General features: G+C 40.8%; 1 protein-coding gene and 1 long non-coding RNA gene across 2 annotated transcripts in view; both read left to right on the top strand.

Annotated features, from left to right (window-relative positions):
• The first annotated feature begins 3,113 nt into the window (after positions 1–3,113).
• On the top strand, positions 3,114–9,273 carry LOC120324765. Its single transcript, XR_005566319.1, has 3 exons — positions 3,114–4,422; positions 6,483–6,714; positions 8,827–9,273. It is a non-coding gene; the product is annotated as an uncharacterized LOC120324765 (long non-coding RNA).
• Positions 9,274–13,357: 4,084 nt separating this feature from the next.
• Positions 13,358–13,839, top strand: part of PRKACB (protein kinase cAMP-activated catalytic subunit beta) — a 68,157-nt gene continuing 67,675 nt past the window's right edge. Inside the window, exon 1 of the mRNA XM_027728112.2 lies at positions 13,358–13,735. Within this exon, the coding sequence (XP_027583913.1) occupies positions 13,690–13,735 (46 nt within the window). The 5' untranslated portion in view covers positions 13,358–13,689. The remainder of the gene's footprint in view (positions 13,736–13,839) is intronic.

Here is a 13,839-nt window from a genome sequence, read left to right as displayed (position 1 = left end):
AGTGTGTTAGCAAAATCCATGCAGCAGCTTCCCAGCAGCACCAACACCTGCTAATAGGGGATGGTGTTTCAGGCCGATACTGCCAGCCTGTCACAGCTTCTTATCTCCTCTCTCTCTAATCTTCAGAGTACTGTCTGGGATTATCTCCTGCAAATCAAATGCCCAGCAAGATGGCTTGTTATTTTTTTATGTATCAGCAAACATGCGCTTGATTGAGTTCATCACTGCTGTAAGCATCTTTTATTATGCAGATCAATGTGAATTCACAAGCTATAGCATTATGATATTGACATAGCATAGCATCTCATGTACAATAACTTTTTATAGTCCTCATCACTCCAAACACGCTCTGGGTGAAGCTCAGTACTGGTGTAAGCAGACACCATAGCACCAAGGGTATCCACAGACTACAGGCAGTTACTCTCAACTTAACTTGGCCCCTTTGGTTCAGGCCATGGTTTTGAGCAGCTTTAAGACAGGAACACGTCTGTTTTTAACCACACAAAATATTATTTCAGAGCATCTTTATCTGTTTAGCAATCAAAGCTTGGAGGTTCTTTTTCAAATATCTTCAAGTTCCTGTCTGCTGTCTGCCCCTGTTTAAGAAAGGAAGACTCTCAGAACTTCAGCAGTTTGGAGAGGCATTTCTTTTTGTTGAGCAGCCATCAAGCCAGTAAAGACAAAAAGAAGTGTTTCCACTGTATGAAGACTGTAAGATCAAATGAGACATAAGTTGAAGGAAAGTAGAAATTTATATCTGGAGATGGTGGACAGATTCAAGCAAGAACCCGTATCATAAGGCAGCATCACAGTGATGAGGCAGATGCAAGGTCAGGCCAGGAAGTCAGTCAGCAGGCAAGGATAAGGTCCAGCAATTCCCGGGCAGATCCACAACAACGAGGCAGGACTAAATCTAAGCTGAGGAGCTACACAAGCCACAGCCACAGTGTGACCATACAGACAACCTGCACTCCTCTAGTGGAGCTCCAAGAGCTGAGAACTCAGGGCTGAACTGAAATAGAGCTTCGGAGCCCACGGGTTTGGGGAACTTCCAGCTGAGGCTCATCAGGGCCAGGAGATTTATTAGTACCCTCACTGCCCTCGTATAACAGGCTTTGGAGGAACCTGGAATTTTATTTATTGATTTGATTTGACTTGATGTAGAACAGATTGTAGGATTTTTTCTTTTGTGTTATCTTTCACGAGGAACTTTTGGACTGCATATCTCATACTAGCTTAACTAATATTTGTCTGGATAGGCATATGAGATTTAATTCGGAGTGTAGAAGGAACTTTTCTGTTCAGCAATAGAGTTTTGTTTACCCTTTCAATCAAATCTTGCTTGCTATTTCCAACAGGAATTTCTGGTTCTAGAAAATATAAACAACATGGGGGTTAACTTGCAGGACAGCTAAGAATACCCTGACATAGGTAACATTTTCTACAGACTGGATAGTATCTATTTGCTCTTTTCCTGTAACTTTTACAGACTGAAAATTTGTCTCTCTCGTGTAGCATTCACCAACAGGAACTATTAACAGAGACTATAAAATCAACTGAAATGTGTGGGGTGAGGACTTGTGGAATAGCACACTGTGAAATTATCTCACTGAGTGTATGTGAATTTCCATGCAAAAAATAGCTCATGTCTGGAAAGCTGTTTTATCCCCTTTTAAGATAATGAGTAGGATGCAAATGTAGAACAGATAGCCTGATATTAACCCTTATTTCTTTAAAGCACAGTGCTTCTGTTAAAAATAAAGAGTTTTCCAGCTGATGATCCAGAGCAGACAGTGGCAGATTATGGGTTTGCTACAATCCGAGTCCCATCCTATTCCTATGTCAGACTAAAAAAGTCTCCTTCAACACAGTTTGTAGAAGAGAAATGACACTTCGCATTTTATAAAAAATGCACTGAAATCTGCAGCTCCAGGAAGATTTTACCATTCAGAGTTCCAACCACAGTTACACAGGATTTCAATTCACATTCAGTTTAATTGTTCTGCATTTTACCCTGTTTTGACTCATTTATATATTCTGGTTACTTTGTTCTCATTTGAAAGGCTATGTAAGACTTAAGATGACATGAATTTTGATTACATAAGCAAGAATTGCTTTAACTGCCTTTTCCTCTCTCAGAAAAATGAAGGGAAGAATGACATTCACAGGATTCAACCAAAACTTCCAAATAGCTTAACACTCATTTGTGAGATCCAGTTAGTCTAATAAAGTTACTACCTCAGACTTTTTTCATCATCTAATCACAGAACCACGGGTTTTACATATGAAATAATATGAGTTTTTTCATAACTACATTTTAAGAGGTGTATTTTTATATCAAATACAAGTTATAGAGTTACAATATTAACGCAACCTAAATGGAGATTTTAATCTTAAATATTAGAGACATAAAATGGAGTTCAAAATTAATTTGTTTTCATCTGTGACCAAATTCACCTGTCTATATATTTCCCACAGATAGCAATTATTTTATAGACAGCAGTGAAAGGGAGTGATATATAGGAAGAATATAATGTTTTAAATCTGGAAAAGCAGTAATATACTAACATTATATTACTACTTTTAACAAAACATACAGCAGTAATAGTAATAGTTTTCTAAAGCAACTAGTATTGAAACACTGCCAGGAGAGGAGGCAAACTAGATAAACCTTTAATCTCATTTTAAAATATTATCTGGGGAGAAAAAAGTGATTCTGAAGTATCAGGGACACAGAACTGCCAGATTGTTTTGTTGTTTTCATTTTTTTTTTATTTTTTCAGAATTCTGTATAAGATAGAACTTGCTGTTTCATATCAGTAAGAGCAAGCTTTGAAATATTTATGAGCTAGCAAATATTTAACCCCTCTATTTGTTACGTCTAATGGCAACTCATTGCAAAGGCTACCATTTTCACTCTTATTTGAATTTCCCTAGTATTTTTAATTAGCTTTCTAATAGACTTTTCAGCTTTCTCAGTCACCTCAAAAGGCACAATAAAAACAGCATTATCAAAATAAAATGATAAGTGGAGTTTTGAGTTTTGTATAGTCAAAGTATTCTTTCTGATATTCTTCTTTTGTTTTATATAAATATTTAATCAATAAATATTTATATCACAACAGAAAGCAATACACAAAACAAGAAAAAAAGCTGCCGCCAGAAAAACAGGTTTATTTTTGCCATGTATCACAAATTAAAACTGACTGTAAAAGCAAAAAGAATTCAAAAAGAAATGTGCAAAATAAGTCTGTGCTGCTCATACAGGTGTGGTTACACAGGATCTCTCTGTCCCCACATGACCCAGCTTTTCCTCAAGGTCCCAGCTTTTTGAAGACCACGAGTTGCTCCACTGATGTTTGCAGGGGTTGTCCTGGGCAACCAGATAAAACAAAGAGATTTAAAGGGGCCTGCCCTGACTGTGCTATAGTCTCCAAAATCCCAAGGGAGGGAACTCTGCAGAGTGCCCTGCCCATAGAGGAACACAGCCCGGGGGAGGAGAATCCTGCACACTTTTAGCAAATCCTTTGATACAACTGCTTGTTGTAGCAAACAAACAAGACTACTACAATTGTACTTTACACAGGCATTGCGTGTTTTGCTTCAGACTATGGATTGTAGGGTTTTTTACTATAATAGATAATATTAATATAATTTATGTTTTCTTATGATCTCATTGGATTTTTATGTCCAAGAAGTGATAGTGACAACATTACTGAGTGATTATGATTTATTATTTCAATTATGGTAGAAAACAGAGACCTCATTCAAAATTAGGCCCCCATTGTGATGCAGCTGTCCAAACATATATTAAAAGACTGCATCTGGACCAGAAGTCTGCAAATTACTCCACTCAGAGCCATGGGAAAAGACAGCACCACCCATGGAGCAGACACAGGCAGGGATGAACCCGGACTGTGCATGCATCGTCCAGGTTGTAACAAAATCACAGGTTCTCCCAGTCATAAGCAACACCTTTTCTCTCCAAATGAGATAGGTTACCATCTCCTCCTATTTTCTTTCTTAAAAGACCATATTGCATATTTTCCTGTTGCATGAAGCAAGTTCTACAATTCCTCTATTACTATTTTATCTGTTCTTCTTTCTTCTGCACTTGCATGTGCTCCAGTTCTCCCAGGTTCATTTTCCTCTGTGTACCATTTTCAAACCTCCTTCTCTTCTGTCTTGCAGTATTTCTTTCCTTTACCATGCTCTCCTCTCCGTGGCAGGGTGAAGCTTCCCTCTCCAAGGGGTCCTGCTGCTCTGCCTGAACCTCCTCCAGCCTTTCTCCTCCCTCGTCCCTTGAGATCCCAGCTACCATTGGATCGCTGCTCTCCAACACCACTGGAACTTTCAGAAGTCTCTTGCTTCACCTGGCTATCTAACCCTGAGATTTGTGGATGAAAAAGCACTGCGTAAATGGTAAGTATTGGTATTGATTATGTTATTAATATTTGCATGTTAAAGGATCAATATAGAAACTATTTAGCTCCCCCTTCAAAAAGCCAGCAAATAGAAAAAAAATATCCTTCCCTCGTTCTCCACAGGGGAAGTGTTTTAAACTGAAGGAGAGCAATTGCAGCCTGGATTTAGCATTTCCAAGATATTACAGGAATAAATTATTTACCTAAGAGAACCATTTCTAACATGTCTTTTGTGCCCATTCAATATACCATGCCATGCTAACTTCGATGGAGTGGATATGGCTAATTATACTCTTGTCTCTTCAATAAATTGATGAAATTTTTATGAAAACCATGAAAGAGAGGATGCAACAAAGGTATTTTCTTTGAGATAGTTTATGAGGAGTTACAGGCACAAAACCTGAAAAACTACCCAGGCCCAGTGTTGCAGGTGACGTCCTGGTGTCACTGATGGCCAAACTTCATCAGAGTATGAAGAAACCAAGATTCCATTTGACACTTCACAAAAATAGTTTCTCCTCAGCAATGGCTTTTATGGCCTTTGCCTCTGCCTGTGTGTGCCAGGGGATCAGAAACCTGGTTTGTCTTTTCACTAGTGACCAGGAAGGGCTCTGGCTGATTTAGACATGCCTGCATCTTTGTTCAACACTAGTAGTGAAAATAAGATCTAATGTACCAAATATTTGGAGGAGGCAGGGATGCTAAACACTGTGCTGCTGAATGCCATTGGTTTGTGAACTCCTCTTACAAAATAGCAATTCTAGTAGTAAATCTGCAGTACAGTAAAGGGAAAGAGCAAGTAAATGGAAGAGAGTGGGAGAGAGAATGAAGGTGGGCAAAAGGGATAGAAAAGGGGGGAAAGCAGAGTGTAAGACTAAAGGCATATTAAGTCTTTGGGGTACAGAAAAGGACATTTCTTGGGGAGGAATGGAAATATTTTTTTAGCAATATAAAGAAGTAAAACCAGGAGGAACAAAAAAAATATGTTTAAATCACAGGATAACTTTTACTGTGATAAAGTAGACTGAAGGGAAGATTTCTGAGGGGAGATATCAAAGGACAAAAAAGCAGCTATTTCAAGTGATCTACACATAAAATCCCATCACCTCTGAGTTAAAATGTTGCACCTGAGCATAACAAAGAAGTGCAGACGTTATCTCTAAGGCATCAGATTTCTATACATCCTCTGTTAAAGACCCTAATTGATTGTTTTTACCAGAAATTATTCAGAAGCAATTACAGTATTGGAAATGAGAAATTCTTGAGGATAATTTTTATATGTATACATTTACTGGTCTTAATGTATTACTTGGGAAAGGATCTACTCTTTGCACAAAATGGAATGGAACTCTTTCTTGTAAATGTAATTGTTAAAATCAGACTACTTAATACCAATTGCAAAATACCACGTGCAAAAACTGTATTTCACATGGTTACCATCTTTTAATATGGATTAAAACAATAAAAGTTTCACTGGAAGCTCTACATTTATTTCAACTACTATTAGAAAATTACCTCAGCATTTCAGATGTGAAACTGAGCTAAAAGAAAATCTGGCTTGGACTAAATGCAAATGGAAGTCAAAGTTCTCTGTTTCATGAGATTAAAAAAATGCTTGAAAACATTCAACTTCCCTTTCTTGGTGAATCAGTCATGCATCTATCAAATATGCAGAATATCTACCTATATCAAAGCACATTCTGCCAATGGCTTCCCAGACTGTGGAGCTGAGAGGAAAAAGCTTTTACATTGACATTTACATTACAACTACTTGAAATAATCACTTCTTTATGCTAATGAGGATTAATATGTTCTACTTGGCTAGCACCATAGATATTTCTTCTAGCTTTGTCAGTCAAACATAAGCCAAAAGCAATCTAAAAATAGTAAATTAACTTTATAGACTGGTTTATTGGCTGCTTTTTTTCATATGCAAAGTGGCTTTTACTGTTTTCAATACTGTTTTTCAATAGATTCACACCTATGAATACGATACTATAATTTTTTTCTTATTATTTCTCCTAATGAAAGGTTACTGGTCTAAATGTTCTTTTTGAGATTTAGCTTTCTGGTTTAAAAGTGTGAGGAAAAGGCACTGCAGACACATGTGATTAAAGAACATCTACTGAAACTCTCTGAGCCTGGAATGACTCCTCATTCATGGCACGAGCAGTAAAAAGAAATCAAAAAAAGACACTGAGAAGAAATTGAAGCATTGAAAGGCTCGAACTCTGGAAATACCAGAAACTACTGGAAAAGAGGCAAGAACTTCAGTGTACATCTGAAAGCAGTAAGTGTTTATTAAAGCAAGTCTATCAGAAGGAGGTTTCCCTCTGGAAAATAGCAAGCGCTGATGCATTTGGTGTATTTAACAATTCTCAAAAACACAAGAGAAGGGGGATATTCATGAGGCTGTTACAAAAAAACGAGGGGTATTGCAGTCTAAATAAAAATGAAGCATATAAATGTTATATGCTTTGATCCTGAAGGTTTAAAACTATCTTGTACGTTATAAGATTGGGGTGACAATTTTATCTGCTAGAGGTGTACGACAAAGCATGACATTAACCTGCCCTAGGGGGAGAGCTGGTGAAGATTTGTAGATTAAAAAAATACTAAAAACACCCTTAAAACTTTAAAAAGCAGCTGGTTTTCAACAGAAAGTGGAGCAAATAATACAGAAATAGACTCCTGGGAGAAGCAGACTCTAGATGAGGCAATTTAGAAGCTGCCAAGGTACTAGTACTTGAATAAGTGTTGGACTGGACAGTGCTCTGAAACCTTAGATATTGCCAAGAGCTCAAAATACCGTAAGACAGAGATGTTAGAGGCAGAAAAGCACACAGATCTTGAACTCATGATCAAGGAATAACAACACAACTGAAGTAGATGGAGGATGCTGAAAAGCAAAAGCTTGTATTAATTTGACTGTAAGTGCCAGAGGTCTGAACCATGAACAAACTGCATGTTGCTGCCTTGGATGCCTGTTTTCTTTGGAATAGAAGACACTTGCAGCAAAAGATGAGAGCAAATGGGACATACTACCTTCAGTTAGGCATATGTGCCCAACTCCCAGTTTCTAGAACTGGGCTAAGAGAAAATCAACAGGCTGTAGAAAGACAAGTGGGTAAAATTAAAGGTTTATGAAAGTGATTTTTTTTTCTGTTTTAAAAATATGCTCCTAGAAACAAATAATAAACCAGGAAAACCATCTTAGATTGTTTTCCTATTTTTAGATGGCACTACTAAAGATACTACAGCAGAAGAGCTGATTACACATTAAGAACCTTTTTATCTAGACTTCTTTACCCAGTACTGTAATATGTGACAGTGGGACACAATTTACAGGACATGCATTTGAGCAGAATACAATAAAGCTTAGATTTAGATATGTGACTACTAGTTCCTCATCATCACTCACTTATTGGGTGCAGAATATGTACAAAACTTGGTGAACTCTTTGTGTGAACTCTCCTAGTTAGAATTAAAATGACCTTCAGTTAACCTAGCTTATTTCACTTCCAAAGTGAGGTAGGCTACATTGAATTAAGGTCATTTTTAATTCTGAAGAAAAATAGATACTGAGGCATTTAACATAGCTTAGTCTACTTTAAATTAGCAGCTGTAATTAACTTGGAGATCTCTGTAGAAAGACATAAGAAGATAAATTAAAAAACACCACTACTTTTGTTTTTAATCTTCTTTATTCCATAGAAGGTAAGTGATTCAGAGTCTCAATATACGTAAGAACAAACAATCATCAGTAAAATATTGGTCACCTCTCAATTATGGTAAGCATGCAGATAACTAAGTCAACTACCCTGAAACTGGTTTACTATCAGTTTTTTTAAGAGCTATGCATTTTAAAATAACTTTGACTAGACAAGAAGTCAAATTTCTATTCAAATCTCTGACTAAATGAGAATCTAATGTCAGACAACTATATCATCAATTTTGATTTATGTTTCATTCCTTCTATAGTTCACGTGCAGCAAAACAAATATATTGCTAAATTACTAAAAATACAAGACAAAATGTGCATTTGTTTGTTTGTTTGTTTTCCTCTACTCAGTATGTACAAAATCAATTTTTCAGAAGTGCAGCAAATCAAGATAATGTAAAATATCTTGCTTTTCTTAGGCTGAGCAATCTATCATGGACTTAAAAAACCTGGAACACCTGTGTAGAACAGCAAAGAACTTAGAGAATCATAGAATTATTTAGGTCAGAAAAAGGCCTTTAAGATCATTGACTTCTCTTGATGCAAATAAGGAAATTTTTTAAATGAGCCTGATGCCAGCCAGATACCCACAAAATGATCACAAAGCCAGTTACAGAGACAGGTCAGTATGAATTTTCTGTAACAGTAATTAGGAATTTCTTCTGAATCACAAATTTGCAGGCAGTATCTTCTACAAATATGGAATAATCTGCAGAACAGTTACAAGCAAGTGACCAAAGTGCTGCCTGGCTGATATGAAGAGACTACACCCACTGAGCCCAATGATCGTGGGAGATAAAGGCTGAGAACTGAGCAGCTGCACTTGCCCACTAAGGACGTCTGTAGTTTATCTCGGAAAAAAACACGTCTACTCAGCAGGACGTTGATCATAAGACAGCACCTGCCACTTCCTATGACTGAACATGTAGTCACTATCCATAGAAAATTTGATAAAATGCTCTCTTGTCAAGGGGCAATACTGACGGCAAAAGCATAGTACCAGTTTCTTTAAATAAGTTTAAAACATCAGGAAAAAACCCCACCTTGCAACTTTAGGGCTCTTGAGAGGTTTGTGGTGAACTGTAGTTAAAAATCAATAAGGAAATATATAAATCCCTTGCTTTTATATTTACATGGGGTGTTTTTGATCACTGGCTACCTTGGGAAACATTTGGGAAACATCCCATGCCAAGACGGAAGGGTGGCAGTAGTGAAGTGTTGGCTGCTGGTGTAAACTTTCTTTGGAGCTTTTTACTCTAAGTGTACCTAGCCATACTGAAGGAAGCCCAAGTTGCCCTTAATTAAGACTCCCTCCTTTGAACCAAAATGTCCCTCAAAATTATGGTGTTTGGAACACTTTCCTGAGGCTCCAGATTCCATTTGGATTCCCAGTTGAAGGGCATTGAAGAACATTTTTCAGATCTGGCAGAGAAAGTTCTTGGCCAAGCTGCTTTAATTTCATCTTGGATTCAGGGGCTGACAATCTCAGATATTGTGGAAAAGCCATGTAAGACCTTTTACTCTCTAAGCGGGTGGGCCCTCGACAGGACTGAATTTGGCATCAATGGATTTGGCCTCACCTGCCCAAGGCCGTGGTTTATTGCTGTCTGTGTAGCTGCTGTGAGGAGCAGGGGAAATCGCTGTACTCCTGCTTTCAGCCTTTCCCTTAGCACGCCTACATGACATAAGTGATATATTCTTGGCAAATCTGAAATTATGCTGCAGTGATGAATATTCCTGTTTCTGGGTCAGAAGCTGTAAAATTTGGAAAATATCTTCCATGTTCACAAAGAGATACATATGCTTCTTGGCACGTTAGCAACCTGCTAGAAAAACATCCCACGCTGGCAGAGCAGGGGTTAGCTGAGAGCGGGAAATGTGCCAGGAGCCTGGAACAACCCGAAAGGAAAACAAAGAGTTAAGTGCCAAATATATCAGTCTGTTTAGGAACAGAGAAGGAGGCTGCTAGGGGTATTCAAAAATGTAGGAATGTGGGATTTGGGGAAGAGCAGTCTGATGGTATTCAAACCCTGCAGTTTACAGGCACTGCTGCAATGGTAAGGCAGGCTGGCCATAAAAAGAGAATTACAACTAAGGCAGGTACATATTCGTAACCTGAGCAGAGCCTACGCCCTCAGGGTAAGAATTATTAGTACAGACGGGCAAACCCATCAATCTGTATATGCCAATCCCTTGCAATGCAGGCACACCTTAAATGCCAGAGAAGAAAAAGAAGATGCGTAATGATTTAAATTTAGTGACTTGTTTCAAATGTGTATTGAAAACAACTGCTGTAGTTGCTAGAGAAATGCTGCTATCTCATCTAGAAATCAGAATTATTATGGAGTGAAATGATATGTGGCTCCAGAAGTCATTACCATAGGAACAGGTGATTTCTATTAAAAACACGTGAGAGTCTTTGATCTAGCAGAAATTTATCTTTTCTGTCCTGAAATGATCCTCTCATTTTTAGTTCTAAGTCTATGTAGAGTAAAATATGTGAGTTTCATGAGGGAACTATACATCCGCTACAGAGCTTTCAGCTTTATCAGAGAAAAAGACTGGTCTTACTAGGATATTCCTAATTGATATTGTTGATTCCCAACAAATATATAGAAAAGTGGATGAAAACCTGCTGAGAGTCACTGAAGCTCCATCATTAAATGCACAGAGTTGTAAAACTGCTGAGCTGAGTATATTTTTTAAAATCTCATACAGATCAGCAAAACAAATGGAATTTGAATTTTTTTAGATTGCACTCTCAGTGAAATATTTTAACATACCCAAAGAAAACATTTTTCGTATTTGCATGATTTGATTTTTTAATCAATTGTCTTGAAAGAAAGAAGACAAACTACTTTTGTATGAGCAGTGATATGAGACATTTCAGCATAAAAGGATTTTATATAAGAAAATTAAGGCAACTGAAGATTAGGGCTAGAATAAGAGTTGACAGTCTGAATGCTAAGTAATTATATATACATAACATCTATAATCTATACTACATTAGTATGCTCTGCAATCAATGAGTATTAACTTGTTAATATAGCATTTGTGTAAGTGGTGTGAATGAGAATACAAATGTCCAGCCCTAATTCCTTGTTTCTGTTATCTTTGCTGAGATGTGTAATGCCAGGACCGTGGAAATGGTTCATTTATTGTTTCACAGCACAGTTGACTTATATTTGTTATGTTTCTGATTAGGAGGGTGCTTGGGTATAAGCATTTATGCAAATCCATCAGTGCTCCATGTGCATTCAGAGCACGTGCTTACTTAAGAAGCAGTGTCATTGCATTGGTGCACATATATATATGTGGTGCTGGATGTGTATATGTAGGATTTTGCTGGAATACATGCAATGACCAACTGATCCGTGCCCACTAAATCCCAAAGGGCAGTAATGACTATTGGACCTTGGGGGATCCCCACATGTGCAGCCTCTGCAGCATAATTGGCTAGCGAAGGGATGAGCTGTAAAGACAAGAATATGCTAAAGAGGCTGCAGCACATCTCATTTGTTAGTGATGCTGCTGCTGTCTTCTCAAGGATATCAAAATGCCTGTCAGCACCTGGATGAAAATCAGCTGACTCAGACTCAATCTGGCCAAAACGAAAATGATGATGGCTGGAGCGGGGAAAATGTTTAAAACTGGGATAAGATCTTCACCTATCTGAGATAGCATCTTCAGATATTTATTTAAACTCTACAGCATCTCAGATTTCTGTTTTTTGTCACTGTATGAGTGATCAAGATGATAGATGACAAAAGTACCCTGTCCTTTTCCCATGCTTAACTTCTCCTCCTGGTACAGATCTGGCCATTGCAAACTACGTGCCTTTGCTTGGCAGTGAATTACCACTTAATCACTGAACCTCTGGGTAAGTGCCTAAAGAACGCACAGATTCCAGCTTTGGCAAAATGGGACAGCTCTCTTCAACACTAGCAGCTTCACCGCCTCCAATGGTTTGCAGGTTATTTCCTCACCATGTCTACATCTTCTTTCTGATCTTCAAAGCAATAAAGACCTGGCTTCCTCAGAGACTGCTTCTTTAATCATAGCACAGGTACTCCCCTGAAGCAAGTAGTTTCACACAGATCAGGATAATGCAAGTGTAAAGGTGAAGAAAATCAAGAGAAAGTCCCTTAACTGAAAAGTTCATTGATCAAACCTCAACCTACAAAACATCAAGATAATTCTGGTTAGTGTTCCCAAAACTTTGCAGCTGTATAATCCAGGCTGTTTGTACAACTGTCAAGGTAGAGCCACACGCTGGCTAAATCTGCCCAGTGTTCACATACAATGTACTCCACTGTACAGTCTCAGGAGACTGGAAAGTTCCTAGAAGTATGTGCTTTAGTGGGCATTAATGTATGTGTATAAAATCCTGTCTTACAGAATAAGGAAATTCAGTATTGGGCTGTGACAGCATGTGCTTCACAGGCAAGCAGCCCACGATGTTGGGAGAGGATTTTGATAGCCCCTCTGTGAAGGATGATAGCCTGGACGGCTGCTGCCACAGCAACTCCTGCAGCCTTGGGGAAAAAAGGCTGCCAGAAACATGGGTATGACATACATTGTCCTGGCAGAATATATAGTTTGTGATCCATAAGATTAGCACTTCTGCTCTCCACTCTCCTCACATAAAATAGAGCCTTTTTTTTAATAAGCATTTCCTTCCAGAGCTAAAACGCTCAAAGTGTTTCATATGGTAAATATATAAAGAGAGCTATCATCGACTTGAAAGTCACAATACCGCTTGAAAATGCGTAGCTGTAGCTATTTATGATGGGTGGCAGCTAAAGGGGGGGAGGAAAAAAATTTTTTTTCCTGGCAACCCGCTTACTTTCTACGGTTTTTTTTTCTATAGTCTGATGAGCCACGTAAAAACAGTCAGTGAACAGGCGGCAAGTGCGAGTTCCCTCCCGTCCGCCCGCGGGGCGCGGGCCCCGGCGGGTGTCCCCGGGGATGCTCGGGGGCGCGGGGCGGGCGGCGCCGCAGGGCCGCGGCCTCGCGGGGTCACCTTGGGCACGGCGGGCTCGCCCTCGCCGCGGCCCCGCGGGCGGGCCGGGCCTGCCCTGCGGCAGCGGGGGCGCTCCGGGGCCGCCGCCCGCCAGGCCCGGGCTGCGGAGGCGGTCGGGGAGGCCGCGGGCCCCCGCCGGCCCTGCCCCCGCGAGGAGCCGCCGCCGGGCGGGGGACGCTCCCCGGGGCTCCCGCGGCCCTCGCCCCGGGCCGGCCGGAGTCGCCCCCGCCCGAGGCTGCGGCAGCGGCCGGGCCGCGGTCGGGCCGTGGTCGGCGGCGCCCCCGCGGGCGGCGCAGCGGGAGGAGGCGCCGCCCCGGCCGTCATTTCCGCCGAGTGCGGGGCGGGGGAGGGGGCAGAGCGCTCGCCTCCTCCTCCGCGGCGGCCGGAGACACAGAGACCCAGCGCGGGGCCAGGGCAGCTCCGCCGCCGCCGCTGCCGCCGCCGCGCCCGCGGGCCGCGCCGCCCCGCCAGCCGAGCCCGGCCCGGCCTCCGCCCGGCATCGCCCCCGCCCCGGCCCGGCCATGGGGAACGCCGCCACCGCCAAGAAGGGCAACGAGATCGAGAGCGGTGAGTGAGGGGGACCGGCCGCCGCCTCCGCCCGCCTCCTCCTCCCGGCGCCGCTCCCGGAGGAGGGCCCGGGGCCGGGCCCGGCGCGCCCGCCCCGCGCCGCC

This window comes from Pipra filicauda, unplaced genomic scaffold, assembly GCF_003945595.2.
Source record: "Pipra filicauda isolate LSUMZ 115617 unplaced genomic scaffold, ASM394559v2 scaffold692_size275598_pilon, whole genome shotgun sequence".
NCBI classification, from domain to species: domain Eukaryota; kingdom Metazoa; phylum Chordata; class Aves; order Passeriformes; family Pipridae; genus Pipra; species Pipra filicauda.
The sequence above is the reverse complement of the archived record's forward strand: the minus strand, read 5'-3'. Positions and strand labels throughout refer to the sequence as shown.